General features: G+C 35.4%; 1 protein-coding gene across 1 annotated transcript in view; it reads left to right on the top strand.

The window, feature by feature from the left end:
- VIRMA (vir like m6A methyltransferase associated) overlaps positions 1-19,075 on the top strand; it is a 57,999-nt gene that overhangs the window by 7,705 nt on the left and 31,219 nt on the right. The window contains exons 2-8 of the mRNA XM_059394868.1: positions 2,383-2,498; positions 7,066-7,152; positions 8,224-8,272; positions 9,772-9,940; positions 12,675-12,797; positions 13,572-13,844; positions 15,738-16,878. Coding sequence (XP_059250851.1) covers positions 2,383-2,498; positions 7,066-7,152; positions 8,224-8,272; positions 9,772-9,940; positions 12,675-12,797; positions 13,572-13,844; positions 15,738-16,878 — 1,958 coding nt within the window. The remainder of the gene's footprint in view (positions 1-2,382; positions 2,499-7,065; positions 7,153-8,223; positions 8,273-9,771; positions 9,941-12,674; positions 12,798-13,571; positions 13,845-15,737; positions 16,879-19,075) is intronic.

The following is a 19,075-nucleotide window of genomic DNA, read 5'->3' as shown; positions in this document are numbered from 1 at the left end:
GAGGGAGAAGCAGGCTTTCTGCTGAGCAGAGTCTGATGTGGCACTCGATCCCAGGACCCTGAGATCATTACTGGAGTGTGGAAGGCAACGGTTTAACCAACTGAGCCATTCAGGCGCCCCTTCTTTGTACATATTAATGAGAATTTATAACATGTAAGCAAAGGAGCTTCTATATTGTACCATTTATAAGTAGAGAAGTTTCTTTCAGGGGTGCCTGGGTGTCTCAGTTGGTTAAGCATCCAACTCTTGGTTTCAGCTCAGGTCATGATCGCAGTGTCGTGAGATCGATCCCTTGCATAGCTCTGTGCTCAGCATGGAGTTTGAGATTCTCCCTCTCCTCTGCTCCTTCCCTCACTTGTGGACACGCCTCTCTCTCTCAAGCAAATAAAATCTTTAAAAAAAAAATAGATGAAGCTGCTTATAGGAAGGAATCATAACACCAAAGGTTGAGACAAAATGCCCATTTCTTTTTTTTTTAATGCCCATTTCTTTTATGTAAATCTATTGTAGTATCTGTGGAATATCTACAGTATACTTGTAATAATTAGGATACAAGTTCAGCTGCTGTCACAAATGTCAAAATAATAGTGGATTTGATAAAATGGGATTTTCTCTCAAGCTAGTTGTAAGTATTCTAGGGCTAATGTGACAGCTCCACAGGTTCCTCCTATACTGTTCCTCTGCCATCCTTAGAGTATTGCCTGTATTGTTTAAGGTAGCTTTTCCGTACCATCAGTGTTCTAGAAAGGCAGCAGAATTTTAGAACAAGAGGTAGGAGTTTTTGAAGTCTGAACCTTCCCTTTAAGGACATGATTCAGAATTGCCTGTATCATTTCCATTTCTGTCCCATCAGTCAGAATTTGTTTATTTGTTTCTCCATTTTCCATTTATCAGAATTTAGTGATCACAAATTCACAATGGCTTTCTGGAATCTGTGAAATCCGGTCTTTAGTTAACTTGTGCCTAGTTTGGGCTTCAGTAGAAGAGGGAAGTGGGTATTGGAAGACAGCAGTCAGCTTCATTTTGCATTCATCCTGTTTGTTTTATATCTTTGAGAGTGTTTAAATACATTGAAGATTTCTATGCTTATGTATTTAATTATGATCCTGAGTTTAAAAATGCAAGATTGGGAAGTCATCTTCTTTCACATTTTAGGGAAAACTAACTTGGATAGTCTTTTGGTCTGTTGATATGCATGATATTCTGTGCAGCTTTAAGAGAGACTTAGGATTCAGTCTTGCTGGTTACAAATAACATGAACCATTCTTCTCATGAATTTTGATCTCTAAGTAATCATAGTCAGCTGAACTGCTAGGAAAAGTTGATGTAAGTCCAAAATCAGCATGACAAATTCCTTTTTAAATTATTGGTCACAGGGCACTTGGGTGGCTCATGGGTTAAGCCTCTGCCTTTGGCTCAGGTCATGATCTCAGCGTCCTGGGATCAAGCCCCACTTGGGCTCTCTGCTCGGCGGGAAGCCTGCTTCCCCCTCTCTCTATCTGTCCGCCTCTCTGCCTACTTGTGATCTCTCTCTCTGTAAAATAAATAAATAAATAAATAAAAATCTTTTAAAAAAATTAAAAAAAATATTGTTCACAAAAGCTATCTTTGTCTGATACTGTGTCAAATAATACATAGAAATAAATGTATGCTAAATACAATTTATGCTGTCCATTTCTTTATTGTGATAAACAGTTTGTGGATTCTTTTTCAAATTTCAGGAAGGGTTTAGCTCAGCTATTAAGAGCCTAAATTACTCCCTTTGATCTCTTGATATTAGGGGTATGTAAGTTTAAATTAAGCTAATTTAAGCATATATTCACAGTCTTTTCTCTATAATTCAGAAATTGAAAAGTGGCAGAAAAATCTACCCTGAATTCATTTGGCCATGGAATCAGATTTGAACTGACATAATAGTTATAGTCTGTAGTGTGAATGTTTATACATGCAGTTAAAGAAATATTAATGCTTTGATTATAAGGTGCTACCCCAGAAGCAGCAGGTGTTAAGTACTGTGCCATATTTGTATTATATTACATTTCTAAAAACCCAGTAAGTCAAGATTGTGAAAGGCATCTTTCACAGTGAGGGATTGTGGATCTGTATTGGCCCAAGCAGAACATCAGCAGAGGGGCAGATATGCTGCAGAAAATGTTAATACACACATGGAGGGATTTAACTATGTAAATTTTATCATCAGCTATTTTCAAAACAATGATTTCTACAATATCATAAATAATGTAATAGCACTGTTTTAATGATATGAAGTTTAAGAATATTTGTGACATTCTGAAAGAAACAAATTGAAGACGAATAAATTTTGAATAGACAAAAGTGTTTTGCTTACAGTATGTCCTTCTCCTTCCCTTTTTTTTTTTTAAGCAAAGTTCTCATATAGATGTAGTTCGTTTTCCATGTGTGGTTTATATCAATGAAGTCCGAGTCATACCCCCAGGAGTAAGAGCCCATAGCAGCCTGCCAGATAATAGAGCATACGGGTAAGTCAACTTTCTTTTTAAAAGTGTTTGTGACTAAAGATTGTCTTAGACATACTCTTAAATATAAAAATTTAAGGTAATCTTTTGGAAGTAAGAAAAAACCCAAAAAACTCTAAAACCTTATTCAGTTATAGTTATGTTGCATTGTAATTGACTATAAGCTTTCTGTATAATCCATGTATCATAAATTTGAAAAGCAATTTTTTTGGTCTAAGTACTAGTGAAATTTTTTTCTTCATTTATTTTTTATCTTCATTTATTTTTTAATTGGTAAAATAAGTTTATATTTTCTAAAATATTCTAGGGTGACACAATCTGGTAGATGAAGGTTTTTTTTTTAAGATGAATTTTTTTTAACCTGCTTTTTTTTCCCTTGAAGATAAATAAGAATTAGTTTGAATATTTAGAAATATATCTTTTATATCATTTTATAATATCAGTTTTCAGGACTTAATGGTGATCTTCTTAGCCTGATACATGTGCCTTTCTATAAATTTTAGATTCACATTATCCTTTAGTTGTAATTAGCAAGTAGTCGTTTGATGCTTTCTCTTTCTTAGGCTCTGTGGGAATAAGCAAAATGTAAGGCATGGTCCCTGATGTGTTGTTGATAACTAACAGATGACCTAAAACAGGAATTTGATCTTTGTTGTAACATGAATAATCATTATCATATTTTAATTACATGAATTGGAAGTATAAGCCAAAATTTTGGTTGTGGAAGCATGAATATATATAATACATTTATTTATGTGAGTTTTTAGCTTATAGTCTCAATACCACATTTCATTATGTGCATGCTGTGATAGCTTTGTTTTTGCTAACTTGAAAGAGTTAAACCAGCTACTTAGTAGTCAGTGTTATGGTACAGATCCAAAGATAAGGGCTCATTTCTTCATAGTTATGAAATGTAGTTGGCCTTTTATAGAAATAGATACAGAATCTGCAGAGGTTTTCAGGTCATTCAAAAGTAAACAAACACAAAACAGTAAGAATATTTAATGTTTATGATGAGAAATCATCGTTTACTTTAATATCTTTTTTCCATGGTTAAGGAAATTAAAACTTACGTTTTCCTATAATTCCTGTGTTTCCCTTTAAAGGAGATGTGTATAGAATGAGAAAGCTGGGAGAATGACAGTGTATCTAACAGTCTTCTCTGTACTGCCTCTGGTCAAGGAAATTCTGTTAGTTATCTATTGCTACATAACAGATTACAGCAAAATTAGCAGCATAAATAATAATAAACATTTATTATTTCACACTATTTCTGAGGGTCAGGAAACCAGAAGTGGATTAGTTGGCTCAGGTTCTGTGATGATGTTTTATAGTCAAGATAAAGCCCGGGCTGCAGTCTCAGAAGATTTGACTGGGGCTGGAGAATTTGCTCACTCGTGGCTATTGTCAAGAGACGTCATTTCCTTGTCAGGAGATTTTCTCCTTGGGGCTGCTCATATCACAACGTGGATTCTTCCAGAGCCAGTGATCCTAGAGAGAGTGAGCATGTTTCTAACTTAGTATCAGAAATGGCATACTGTCATTTTTACCATATTCTGTTGATTATATATTCTGCTGGTACAGTGTGGGAGGGAACTACACAAAGGTGTGAATTCCAGAAATGAGGGGTCTTTGGGGGCTATCTTGGACACTGACTAGCGCAGCAGGCAAAATGGATCTCTGTCACTGGCTGCAGTTGGTAAGAGTATTGTTACATATTCCATCCTCTTACCTCTCTTCTGTTTCTTAGCTGGGGGTGAATGGCAGTTCATGTTTTAATAATTCCAGATGTGAAATTATCAGGAACAACTTTATACATGATTAATGTGTTATAGAACAATATAATAAAGTACTAATAGAGTTATGCAAATGTAAGATATTAGGAAGTAATGTTAGAGATCAGGTGATATTTGGGCAGTATATTTTACAGTAGTCTTTTTTCTTACTATAAAACTCAGAGGGGCGCCTGGGTAGCTCAGTGGTTAAAGCCTCTGCCTTCGGCTCAGGTCACGATCCCAGCGTCCTGGGATTGAGCCTCACGTCGGGCTCTCTGCTCAGCAGGGAGCCTGCCTCCTCCTCTCTCTCTTTCTGCCTGCCTCTCTGCCTACTTGTGATCTGTCAGTCAAATAAATAAATAAATAAATAAATAAACAACTCAGAAATGTGTGGGTAAAATTAAAATCCCTTTAATTCTTCCATCCTGAGAAAATCATTACATTTGATGCATTGTGTTAGTTAATGTATATGTGTGTGTTTGTTTATTTTGTTGTTATTTTTTGTAAATGTGGTATCTTACATGAGGTTAGGTTTTGGAGTCAATAAATTTTAAGATGAAAGTCTAGTGCAGTCAAATTACCATTGACTGTTTTCTTTTCTTTTATTTTTGTTTTTAAAAACGATTTTTATTTATTTATTTGTTAGAGGGAGAGAGAGTGCAAGCACATGCACAGAAGCAGGGAGAGAGGCAGGCAGAGGGAGAAGCAAGCTCCTTGATGTGGAGCTCAATCCCAAGATCCTAGATCATGTCCTGAGCCAAAGGCAGACAATTAACCGACTGAGCCACTCAGGTGTCCCACCATTGATTCTTTAAATCACCTTTTAGTCACTAGCACCTGAGTCTTTGGGGATTCAGAAGTAAAGAATTTGCATTCGAGCCTGTTTTCCTGTCCTTGAGGTATTGAAGGCCAGGGTCTAGTTTGAAGAAGGATATGATGGAAAGGCTAGAGATGTTGAACACATATATGGTTGAATTTGGGTAAGGTAAAATTATGCTACTCTGACCCAACTGTACATTATTTTGTGTATTTCTTTATTTTACTTAACAATTACATCAGGACTACTTCACATCATTAAATATTATTTGAAAATATGGTTTCTAATGATTGCATAATCTAATGAATGACTGTACAGTAGTCCCCCCTTATCCACCATTTCACTTTCCGGGTTTCAGTTACCTGCGGTCAACCGCAGTCCAGAAGCAGATGATCCTCCTTCTGACACATGTCGGAAGGTCAGTAGTAGACTAATGCTAAGTCACAATGCCAATGTCACTCATCTCACTTCATCTTATCACATAGACATTTTGTCATCTCATATCATTAGAAGAGTGAGTTCAGTACGATAAGATACTTCAAGAGAGACCAGTCATGTAACTTATTACAGTATATTATTGTAATTGTTCTATTTTATTATTAGTTGTTAATCTGTTACTGTGCCTAATTATAAATTGTGTATATATATAGTATATATATAATATATATATATTTTAAAAACATAGTATATATAGGGTTCAGTACTATCCATGGTTTCAGGCATCCAGTGGGTCTTGGAACATATTCCCTGTGGATAATGGGGTACTACTGTAATGTATTTGGCTAGTTTCCTTTGTGGGGATCATTAGGTGTTTTTTACTTTTCAGATTACAAGTAAGAGTGTTATGAGCCTCCTCTTGAAAAAAATCTTTATATATCAGTTTCCATAGAAACACTTCCTAGAAAAAAGTATTTCTGGATCAGATGGTGTGAACATTTTCTCATTCTCCTGAATTTTATTGCCATATTGCCTTTCAGAACGATTGCACCTGTTTTTACTTCTATCAATGCATGAGGGAACCTGTTTGATATACTCTGGGCACTATGCTTTTTACCATTTGGATTTCTTGTAAATAAACAACAAAGTATGTGGGATTTAAAAATTAAGGTTTTCAGGGCGCCTGGGTGGCTCAGTGGGTTAAGCCGCTGCCTTTGGCTCAGGTCATGATCTCAGAGTCCTGGGATCGAGTCCCGCATCGGGCTCTCTGCTCAGCAGGGAGCCTGCTTCCTTCTCTCTCTCTCTGCCTGCCTCTCAGTGTACTTGTAATTTCTCTCTGTCAAATAAATAAATAAAATCTTTAAAAAAAAAAAAAAAATAAAAAAAAAATAAAAATTAAGGTTTTCAGTTAAGTCTAAGGAATTTCAGCCAAGGGTGGAATATATCTTAAGTAAGATTTCATTCTAACACAAATTAAATAGGGTTTACTCTTAACTATATAAATCTACAAAAGAATAAAAAAATTATGTAAATTGTTGCTATACGAATAGGAATTTATGCTTTAAATCACAATTTAGGGCTCTGATGCTAAAATTATTATAATCTTGTATTAATGTTGGTTAAGTTGAAATCAAATTGTAATTATATAACTTGAAGTTAGTTAACTCCTGATTCTTTTTGCTAATGGGAGGGAGTCATGCTATAAAGAATTATAAAATAATTAGATGTGACAATTAATTAGCATTTACCTTTATAATACATTAAAATTAAAAATATTTACATGTATTAGAATGGTCCAAGTAGCAGGCTAAAGATGCTTAATTATTAAAATTTCACTTTCAGTAATACGCAAAGTGAAGTTGTCTACTTGAGAATTGGATATGAATAAAATTATGGAAAATATTATAATTAACTATTTTTATATAAATCGTAAGATACAATTTTAGAGTTGCTTTCAAATTTGTACTTACTTTGTCTTTTGTTTTAATGTAGGAACTGATTATTGGCAAAGACTGATGTTTCAACTTTGTTTCATTCACAGGGAGACCTCTCCGCACACATTTCAATTAGACTTATTCTTTAACAATGTAAGCAAACCAAGTGCCCCAGTTTTCGATAGGTTGGGAAGGTATGTACCTACCAGGTAATCTCACCAGAAACGCAGGAGTTAGTAGGCAAACCTTTGTATTCTTTAGATAAAAGAGAAGGATTTATTTGACATTCTTAAAGAAATGTCAACCTCCTAGGAAGGTGCTGAGTTTCTTTACAAAATAAAAATTTAAATGTGAAACATTAGCCATCTTTTGTTTGCTTTTTGTTGGTATATACATTTCTTATACATACCAAATGATTTGATAATAACCTTCTAACTTGGAAAAGAATTGCTTTTAAATTTCTTTAGAAGAATTGTGTAAACACATTGAGAGCTAATAATTTGTGTCTTTCACATCACACGGCTACATAATTTAAAATTCTAGTCATATTTTGTAAAGTGGGAGAATTTTGTTAACAGAAACCCCCATGTTGGATTATCTGATACATGCTTGGTATTATTAAAACCAGTTGTCTTAATATCTGCAAAATAATTGATCATTAAATGAGTTTACTTAGAACTCATTTATAAAATAAAAAATTTAAAAGTGGCTTAAAAATGGAAAAATTTCTATCCCTTTCCAGGAATTAACAGTTTTTTTAGATATTACTTGTTATTTAATTGATCTTTCACTCAGTTATTATTAACTTATATTGGTAATTTAACTTTTTAAAGGAAAAAAAAAGGGAACCTAGATAATCTGAAGCAGCTAATTTTTAATATTATAGAATGTTTTTCTTATGTCAGTACCTACTTGGTAAAAATAAGTACTTTTCTTTATTTGGTCCCATTATACAATTTTGGAAGGCTATAAGGCTACTTTGGCTAAATACTGGAATTACCTGGGATACATTTTTTTTTTTTCTTTTAAACCTGGGATGCTTTTTTAAAAAAAGTATTCACACCTATGCCTGTCCCAAACCAGTTAAATTGGAATCTCTGGGGAGTTTGTTTTATACTTGATTAAGTTTTGGGGGGGCATAATTTAAACCTAAAACAATAATCTAGCATTTGGTTTTATTAAAATATAAAGGTTTAGAAAGACTTCTTCATGAACTGTGGTATTCAGTGTTTGAGCCTATATATTTATTCCTACTCTTTTGGCAGCCTGGAATATGATGAGAATACTTCTATCATCTTTAGACCCAACTCAAAGGTAATTGCAGAAGTCAATTTTCATCTTGTTTCTACTGTTTGTTTTCACTTTGATTGAAAGTTTTGATGTAAATGAACCAGTGATGCAGAATATTGGCCTATTTGGTTCTAGTGCTGTAGGATAACATCACTTCTTGTCTGATTCCTCTTGTGTCTAGAAGCTATTTTAAAATGGAGCAAAGACAATGTAATGTTATTGTCTACCCATAAAGCTCTTTCTTCCTCTAATTCTAACGTGAGTCAGGAAGAGGCCAGCATTTGCGCTTTCCCTTCTTTCCTTTAGGTGAGCAAGTTAGGAAGATAACAGGAAGGTAAATTGTTATTAGACACCATTGTGCCTTAGGTTTCTTAACAAATACATATTTTATATCTCTTCCTTTCATATCAGAAGTATGCCTTGTTTCTTGATATACAAAATGCCATTCTGGAAGCATCTAGAAGAGCTAGATCATGGGCAATCAGATATGTAAAAATAATTGTGATCTTATATGGGGACTACTCAGCCTTTTTTTTTTTTTTTTTTTTTTTTTGGTGGGGAGGTGTTATTTAATCCTGTGCAGTCTGTTTAGACTAAAAATTATCTTCCTTATCTCTTTATTTGTCTTCCAGTGGGGCTTCTGTTTAGAATCTGTTGATCCCTGGGCATTGTCTTTGAGCCTTTCTTCTAGCCCCGAGCTTTCCTTTACCTGGAGTTTGCTAGAGTTAGCAAGGAAAATAATCATTTCTTTCTTCCTTATTATGCCTTTAGAAGGGGCCCCAGTACTACTTATTACTTCATCTTTACTTTACATGGTTGAATGGAAAGAACTCAGAACAGGGACTCTGGTTTCTAGTTCAGTTTCTTCTACTGACATTCTGATTCGCTTACCTGTGGATAATACTCACTATGGCTACCTGTCATAGTCATTGTGAGAATATGGCAATTACTGTAGATAAGTATTGAAAAACAAAAGAAAATACTGAGGATTGATGGCATTGATAAAGTCTTTGATCTTTTTAGGAGAAAGTTTCTTTGCAAAAACACTTTGTTTAATACTTCTGGTTACCCAGAAGTAGTTTTTAAGTAGTTTAAGTTGGGCATGTGAAAAGAATGCTATAGAATTTTATGGATTTTATAATTCTTCAGACTGGGCACAATTTGTGCTTCTGTGCACTTCCATGACTTCTTTAACTATTGGGGTTTAATTTATTAATTGGCAGTAACTCCCACTTAATTTTGTTCTCATTTCTATTCTCATGATTGAGAATCTGGTTATGCTTTGTAAACAGAGTTGACATATGGTATCAGGGGAGATTGTAGTCTTGAGACAGGTTTATGTATAGCAAGTCTGGAGGGCCATATCAAAGCTATGCCTCTGGGTAAATTTCCACCAGTATTGATCTTTGCAGTTTCAGCATACTTTTAAAGACTTCAGTTTAACCACAAAGTAGTTTGAGATCAGTTTACTTTTGGCATATTAAAACATTAACTTGAAAGATACTTTCCTCCCAACAAATTAGGTGAATACCGATGGTTTGGTGTTAAGAGGCTGGTATAATTGTCTTACACTGGCAATATATGGATCAGTGGATAGAGTGATAAGTCATGACAGAGATTCTCCACCTCCACCACCACCACCTCCGCCTCCTCCCCAGCCACAGCCAAGTTTGAAAAGGAATCCAAAACATGGTGAGAATTTTAAATTTGTCTTTGTCAGTGACACTTAGGTTTTTTATAGTAGGAAAAGGTAATTCAACTAGCTCTTTTACCCTTTGAACCTTCCTTAAAACTTGAGAAAATAGAAAATAGGAAAAAAGCTTGAGAAAAACTTGTCAGTCTCCCAGTTCTTTCCTATAGGAGTTTCTTTTTATGTTGAAGTGGTTACATTTTATTTTCTTCCTCTAGCTTCCTAGAATGCTTTTTGAATTAACCTGAGGTTTTTAAAATTTAAGACACGTAAATGTAACCCAGTGGTTACTTGTGGTTTAATATTAAAATTATCACCAAAGGAATTAAGGAATAGGGAGTAAGTTTGGTATATATTCTTAGAATACTCGTCTTGATTTTTTTTTTCTAGGTGTGCATTTTAGGTTTGGTTAGATGTCTAAATACAGATTTTTCCCCATTTTTGAGAACTTTTGCTCATTAACTGGAGACAAGAAAAATATCTCTATTAAATTTGAGTGGCTTTCCTTCTATAAAGCAGGCAGCTGGACTCCTGCATCTTTTCTCCTTATTCCAGTATTATTCACCGTACACTGTTGAAATAAGGAGATTCAGGAATACATTTTGAAATTATAACTGAGGTCACTAGGGGGGAGTCTTTTGCTTTACAATGAACATTTTATGAGCCAATAAAATGACCTCCTCTTAAGCATGTTTTAATAGTGTGATATGCGCTCTTTGTCTCTGATAGTCACACGCTGTATTTTCTTCTCCTTGCTTTTCTTTCTTAAAGATATATTTATTTCAGAGAGGGGAGAGGGCAGAGAGGGAGAAAGAATTTTTTTTTAATTTAAATTTAGTTAATTAACATATATTATTGGTATCTGAGGTAGAGGTCAGTGATTCATTAGTACTTAGATAATACCCAGTGTTCATTACATTACGTGCCCTCCTTAATGCCTGTCACTTAGTTACCCCATCCTCCCACCTTCCTGCCCTCTAGCAACCCTCATTTTGTTTCCTATGATTAAGAGTCTCTTATGGTTTGTCTCAGAGGGAGAAAGAATCTTAAGCAGCCTGTCTCAAGCACAGAATCCCATGAGGCCTCCATTCTATGACTCTGAGATCAGGACCTGAGCCAAAACTAAGAGTTGGTTGCTCAGCTGACTTCACCACCCAGGTGTCCCTTTCATCTCTTCTTAAATCTTACCTATTCAGTGAAGTTAATCTTTATCTTTTCTTTTTTAAAGACTTAGCATTTTAGAGAGAAAGAGAGTAAGAGCATGGGGCAGAGGGTGGGGTAGAGAGAAGGGCAGAGGGAGAGGGAGAGAGAGAATACCAAGCAAACTCCTGCTGAGAGCATGGAGCCTTCCTTACGACATGGGGCTTGTTCTCATGACCCATAAGATCATGACATGAGTGGAAACCAAGAGTCAGATGCTCAATTGACTGAGCCACCCAGACGCCCCATCACTTTTTCTTTTAAGACTTCAGTTTTCTGTGTTCCTTTGTCTTTTTTTTTTTTTTTTTTTTTTTAAACCAGACTTTGAGCTCCTTGTGGACTGAGAGTATGTTTTACTTGCGGTCGTGTTTCTAGTCTTATCACATCCTTCTTAATCATAGTGCCTAACATATATAGTGGCTACTTAGAATTTTTGTTTAATTTACTGACTTGTTTTAAAATTGACACTTGTGGGGCACCTGGGTGGCTCATTGGGTTAATTTAAGCCTCTGCCTTCGGCTCAGGTCATGATCCCAGGGTCTTGGGATTGAGCCCCACATTGGGCTCTCTGCTCAGGAGGGAGCCTGCTTCTCTTCCTCTCTCTCTGCCTACTTCTCTGCCTGCTTGTGATTTCTGCTTGTCAAATAAATAAATAAAATCTTTAAAAAAAATAAAATTGATACTTGTTCTCATATATTTTCTGTATATGAATGTAAGTATGTTTTTAGTTTTTTATTTTGAAATAATTATAGATTCATAGGAGGTTGCAAAGAACTGCATGAGGAGGTCCTATGCAGTCTTTTCCCAGGTTCCCCCACAGATAACATCTTTTACAAGTGTAGAACAATATCAAAACAAATTTCTCTATAGAGCTCATTCAGATTTCACCAATTGTGTGTGTGTGTGTGTGTGTGTGTAGCTATATACAGCTTTATGTTTTGTATAGCTTTTCATAACCACCATTACAATCAAGATACTTGATTGTACTATCAAATTATTCTGGTGTTATTCTTTAATAGCTATCTGCATGCCACCCATCCCTAACTTTTGGCACTAATCTATTCTCCAATCTGTAATTTTATTATTTCATGAATATTACATTAATGGAGTCATGCAGTAGGTATCTTTTTGAGATTGGCTTTTTCCAATCTGCATAATTTCTTTGAAGTTTATCCACTTTTTTATGTGTGTCAATAGTTCGTTCTTTTTTGTTGCTGAATAGTATTGCATTAGTATGGATATATCAAAGTTTAACCACTGAAGGACACTTAAGTAGTGACTTTTGACTTTTGCAAATAAAGCTGTTATGAACAGCTTTTTGTGTACATCTTCCTGAGGAAAATAAGTCTTCATTTCTCTGGGATAATGCCCAAGAGTATATTTTAGTATGTGGGCAGTCAGAAATTCTAACTTTTGTAATATAAATTAATTAGTAAAATTTGTTAGATGTTGGGAAGGAAAAGTTTATCAATAAATTCTGAAGATGAAAAGTTCAAATAATTTTAAAGTTGTTTTTCTGTCTCTACTAAAAACTAGCTGATGGGGAGAAAGAAGATCAGTTTAATGGAAGCCCCCCAAGACCACAGCCAAGGGGACCAAGAACTCCTCCAGGACCACCTCCACCTGATGATGATGAAGATGATCCCATACCTTTGCCAGGTATGAATAAAATCAGCGCCCCCCCCCCAGCCTTGATTAGTGTTATAGTGCTTTTTGATTAAAGGAAAAAAGTAGATATAGGTAATCAAATTGTAATGAATGCCCCCAACCCTTTTCCTACGCAGTATTTCCTTATGTTTCTCTGTTGGCAGGTGAACTTATTTTAAAAATTGGTTCATTTATTTGAACCTGTACCAACATTGCTTTGAAAATAAAGTGCTGTAGTAATATGTACAGAAGAGTACCAGTTAAAAATAAGCAGTGTGTATTGGAAGAGTTAATAACCTGTATAATTAATGGCTGAAAAGAAAAAGATTAGTTTCTAGTGTTAGAACATAAAATAGTGTACTTTATTAATTCTCACTGTATAAAATTAAGCAATACATACTCCTAATATTTTTAGAAGGAGGTAATTCTGTCACTTTTTAAAAAAGGGTATTTTTTTTTAAATCATCCAAAAGGTCATTAAGTGGCTGCAGTATCCAGTCTGCTACCTCATGTTATTTATTTATTTATTTATTTATTTATTTTTTTAAAGATTTTATTTATTTATTCAACAGAGAGAGATCACAAGTAGGCAGAGAGGAAGGCAGAGAGAGAGGAGGAAGCAGGCTCCCTGCTGAGCAGAGAGCCCGATGCGGGACTCGATCCCAGGACCCTGAGATCATGACCTGAGCCAAAGGCAGCAGCTTAACCCACTGAGCCACCCAGGCGCCCTACCTCATGTTATTTAAACCATTAAAATAATCTGTCTCTTAAATCTCATTTTTTCAGTGTCTGGTGATAAGGAAGAGGATGCTTCTCATAGAGAAGATTACTTTGAACCCATTTCTCCTGATCGGAATTCTGTTCCCCAGGAAGGGCAGTATTCTGATGAAGGAGAGGTAGAAGAAGAACAGCAAGAAGAAGGAGAAGATGATGAAGATGATGTGGATGTAGAGGAAGAAGAGGATGACGATGAGGATGATCGCCATACGGTAGACAGTATCCCTGAGGAAGAAGAAGATGATGAAGAGGAAGATGGTGAAGAGGATGAAGAAGGTGAAGGTGGGTTATATTTATTAGGACTTTTTGGTTTTAGGTACAAGGAATTAACTTGATGTAGCTTTGAGCAATGCAAGAGAATTTAGAGCAAAGGTAAATGGCTTTCAAGAAACTCAAAGGATAGACTGTAGCTGGGCCTCATAAAACATATGTTTTATGTTTCACTTTTTTCTCTCTGTCAGCTGTCATTTCCCTGTTCACCCCACAGGTTTAATCTCCTCTTTTTAACCAACTAGCCTGAACTTTCTGGTTGTAGCTCAGTCTTATTTGCATTTTCCTGGAAGAAAGATTGTTTGACTTGCTAAAATATCGGTTGCCCCTTGGTACCATAAGTTTTGGCCAGGGAAGCAAGATCACATTGCAAATACCTGATAATTAGAGATTTGGTGGGCTATTTTCAGAGTAAGGCGTGGTGTTGTAAGCTGGATGGAATTCCTAAAGATATCTGCCACCTAGATATTTTAGCAAAATGCTACATTTTTAGAAGTTCAGGGGGAAAGAATGTGAACTATACAGGTTGTATGACAGCATGATGTAGTCCTTTGACTAGGCTTAATTTTTCCTTTTAAAACAAGAAGTGAGAGATATTCAAGCCAATTGACTCTTACTTTGTCTAAGAAATAGCATGTAATATTAAAGCATTTATGTAAAATGACATACCCCATATAGCAATAGGGTGCTGGCCCATTGAAAAGCTTAATAGAAATTGCCTTGTTTTTTTCTAAAATAGTGAAGGTGAGGGTGATTCTGCATGAAATTGAAATTAGATTTTGGTATCACAGGGGCCCTTTATAGAATAGGAATAGTTAGGTTAGTGATAATTTTTTAGCTTCTCCTATTCCCAGATTAGCAAATAATATTTTTTATATTTATTGTATTTGACTGGCAAATAGTAGCTAGATTTCAGGCAGGCTGTTTTCTTTAACCCACTGAACCACCCAGGTGCTCCGGGCAGGCTGTTTTCTTAATCATTTTGTAGAAAGGTGAGACAAAGAGACTAGTTAATTTAGTTTTTAGTAGAAGATATTTGGCCTATACCAGAGTTAGGCCTCTGTAAGCCCATATCTTTTCAGATATGATGAGTATATGGCTAAGGCTAACTTGTTTTGCGCAAAAGAAGTCAAAAGATGGCTGATGCTGGAGGAATACTCTAGAAACATTTCCTTTTTTTACATAGACTGTTATTACTCATGCCAGCTTCCCCACAGCCAGGCAATAGCAATGTTAAAAAGTAAAACCAGGTTTTCTCTCTAATCTAATTTTTGTTTTTAATTAGAGAAAAAGGTTGCACCTGTATAATGATAAGAAAGCTTTGTTTTGGCCCAGCCAAGCATCTTAAGTGAACAACTTTTCCATAAAAATAAAATACAGACCTAGGAAACTGTGTGATAGGTAAATGAAGAGAATTAAAAATTCAGGAATATGAAATTAATGTTAAAAAAAACTTAAAATGTTTTCATTGAAAATATTTGGTTTGGTTTTGGCATTATTAGTTAAATTTAATAGTCTTTCCCATCAATTTTTTTTCCATGTTAAAAATGCTTAAAAATACTCTCATGAGGGCAAGGTTAATTTCTTCCCTTTTGAAGATGTATTTTTGTTACTTTATGACATTTCTAATTTTATTTCTGTGAGGAAAAGGTATCTGCAGTAGAGTTAGTTGTAAAGTTGAACAGATAGAAGACTTTGCTTATGAAGTTTCTCATTAATTATTTTATTAGAAATTACAGGATGTTGATAATTGTTGATAAGGTATTGGGGCAGAAATTAATTTTGTTAAAAAATCATTAATTTTTATATTTTTGCCATATTACTAAATAAAATATTTTTTGATTAGATTTTTGGTATTATACAACAGTGATGTAATATTTAAATATCATTTGAACTGATTTTCAGGGGATGATGGTTATGAACAAATTTCCAGTGATGAAGATGGAATTGCTGACTTGGAACGTGAAACCTTTAAGTATCCGAATTTTGATGTTGAATACACTCCTGAAGACTTAGCTTCAGTTCCTCCTATGACATATGATCCATATGACAGGGAGCTTGTACCACTCTTATACTTCAGCTGTCCCTACAAGACTTCTTTTGAAATTGAAATCAGTAGAATGAAAGATCAAGGTCCAGATAAAGAAAATTCAGGGGCAGTGGAAGCTTCAGTGAAGTTAACTGAACTATTAGATTTGTATCAGGAAGATAGAGGTGCAAAATGGGTAACAGCTTTAGAAGAAATTCCAAGTTTAATAATAAAAGGATTAAGTTATTTGCAGTTGAAAAACACAAAACAGGACTCTCTTGGTCAGTTGGTCGACTGGACCATGCAAGCTTTAAATTTACAGGTAGCTCTTCGCCAGCCCATTGCCTTAAATGTCCGACAACTCAAAGCTGGGACCAAATTAGTGTCCTCACTAGCAGAATGTGGGTCTCAAGGAGTCGTGGGATTGCTACAAGCAGGAGTAATCAATGGATTATTTGAGCTTCTGTTTGCTGATCATGTCTCATCTTCCCTTAAGTTAAATGCTTTTAAAGCTTTGGACAGTGTCATTAGTATGACGGAAGGAATGGAAGCTTTTTTAAGAGGTAGGCAGAATGAAAAAAGTGGCTATCAAAAACTCCTGGAGCTCATACTTTTAGATCAGACTGTGAGAGTTGTCACTGCTGGTTCGGCTATTCTTCAGAAGTGCCATTTCTATGAAATCTTGTCAGAGATTAAAAGACTTGGTGACCATTTAGCAGAGAAGACTTCATCTGTTCCGAACCACAGTGAACCTGATCATGATACAGATACTGGACTTGAGAGAACAAACCCAGAATATGAAAATGAGGTAGAGGCTTCAATGGATTTGGATCTTTTGGAATCCTCAAATATAAGTGAAGGGGAAATAGAAAAGCTTATTAATCTCCTAGAAGAAATTTTCCATTTAATGGAAACTGCACCTCACACAATGATCCAGCCACCTGTTAAGTCTTTCCCAACAATGGCACGTATTACTGGACCTCCAGAAAGGGATGATCCATACCCTGTTCTCTTCAGGTAAGACATTTTTGGTTTGGGAAAACACACTTCACAGATCACTGCAGGCAGTTTTATGTGGTTGATTTTTTTTTTTTTTTTTAATTTGTAAGCAGTGCATATCTGTGTAAGGATATTCTGTATTTCAAAGTAGGTTGTAGTGCAATGAGAAGTATACTACTGTGGGAGAGCTATATTTTATTAGCACTTAAAGTAGTAAAAGCATTTTAAGCTAAAGATAGTGATCATCAAAGTCAAGAACACTGCTTGGATAAGCTTGTCTATGAGCAAGAATAAATGAGGAACTGTAGAGTTGTTTCTGGGAAGGTGGTGTGGTACAAGAGGATGGCCCAGGAAAGAGAGAGCTTTTCTGTGTGAACCTGTTTGTATTTTATCTCTCTTAACATTGCAAGTTAAACTTATATTTTACTAATTTAATTTTACAGACCTGGTTAAATATCTTTAAGTTTCAGTTACCACTTATTTATGATCTCTAACTCTGTTGTTGTTGTTTTAAGTGGGCCTTGTGCTCATTGTGGGGCTTGAACTCACATCTGTGAGATCAAGAGTTGTATGCTCTACCAACTGAGCCAGCCAAATGCCCCTATTTAACTCTATTTGTTGATAGAGTTTTGCCATTATTAAGATCAGTGCCCACAGTAGATTTTTAAATTTTGTTTTAATTTTTGATACTTTTTTTTGCGTTTTGCCTGTTAATAATTTTCTAGCTAATGGGAAAAATGACATTTTTAATATGTTATTCCTTATTTCTGTGATTGATTATTGCCTTGATTTGGAGCATACTGCATTAACAGAAAATAGAGTGCTTGTTCATAAAATCTGTATCTATTCATTCCTGTTTTTAACTGAACTGTTAGATCTTGCCTTAGTTTGAGTTCTTTTAAGAACAAAAGATGATAATGCTAGAGCATGGTCTGGTTGGAGATGACATCAAGAGTATAAGTGTGGGGGTTTGGTTTTGAACAGAAGAAAAGAAATCTTTTGTGTGTACAAATATAGATACATTTGTAATATGGAGACCGTAAAGGAGCCAAGGCACTTTGCACTGATCACTTCATTTAAGTAAGAGGTGAGGTTAGACACTGAGGATAAATTAGGGTAGTGACTCTAAGGAGTGGAGTAATGCCTTCAGCCTCTGAAGGGTAACTGGTAATCTTATTAAATATTATTTTCTCCTCTGTAACTGGAGAAGGTACATTCAGTTATCAGACTTGAGGAAGTAAAGGGCCTTGAATGCTATGCTAAGGAATTTGGATTTTGTTTTTATTTATTTATTTTTATTTTATTTTTTATCTTTTTAAAAAACATTTTATTTATTTATTTATTTGCCAGAAAAAGAGAAGGAGAGAACACAAGCAGGATGAGTGGCAGGCAGAGGAAGAGGGAGACACGAGCTTCCTGCTGAGCAGGGAGCCCGATGTGGGGCTCGATCCCAGGACACTGGGATCATAACCTGAGACGAAGGCACTCAACCAACTGAGTCACTCAGGCACCCCTATTTTATTTTTTTAAAAGATTTTACTTATTTTCGTAGAGAGAGAGAGAGAGTGAGCACAAGCAGGAGGAATGGCAGGCAGAGGGAGAAAAGCAGACTCCCTGCTAGGCAAGGAACCTGATTGGGGACTTGATCCCAGGACCTTGAGATCATGACCTGAGCTGAAGGCAGACACTTAACTGATTGAGCCATCCAGGCATCCCTGGATTTTGTTTTTAGAATATGGGAAGATCTTGACTATTTCAGCATAGTAGATCTGATAGTATCAAAGTAGTATTCTAAGGTTACATGTTGTAAGATGTATTGCAGTGGAAAAGAAGTTGAGTTATTAAGTCGATGAGCCAGCCTAGATTGTACTGTGTTAAGTACTTACCTAATATAGTAGCATTTATAGGCAATGGTGCTAATAGTGAGAGTTTGTGAAAGAGCAGTTACTAGGACTTGGCAACTGGACCTAATAGCTAAGAGAAAGTGAGAAGGAACTAAAAATGTTTTGAGGTTTCTAGCTAGGGTAACTATTAGAACTGGGGTTTTATTGACAGAAACTGGTAAATTAGAAGGGGCAGTGAATTTTGAAAGGAGAAATAATTTTGGATTTTGGAAGGATTAGTTTGAAGTGATGATAAGGCTCTAATGCCCTCTGTGTAAGTCTCCAAGATTACTCTTAGGATTTGCCAGTGGGACTCAAAGGACTCAGTACTG

This window comes from Mustela nigripes, chromosome 3, assembly GCF_022355385.1.
Source record: "Mustela nigripes isolate SB6536 chromosome 3, MUSNIG.SB6536, whole genome shotgun sequence".
In the NCBI taxonomy this organism is placed as follows: domain Eukaryota; kingdom Metazoa; phylum Chordata; class Mammalia; order Carnivora; family Mustelidae; genus Mustela; species Mustela nigripes.
The sequence above is the reverse complement of the archived record's forward strand: the minus strand, read 5'-3'. Positions and strand labels throughout refer to the sequence as shown.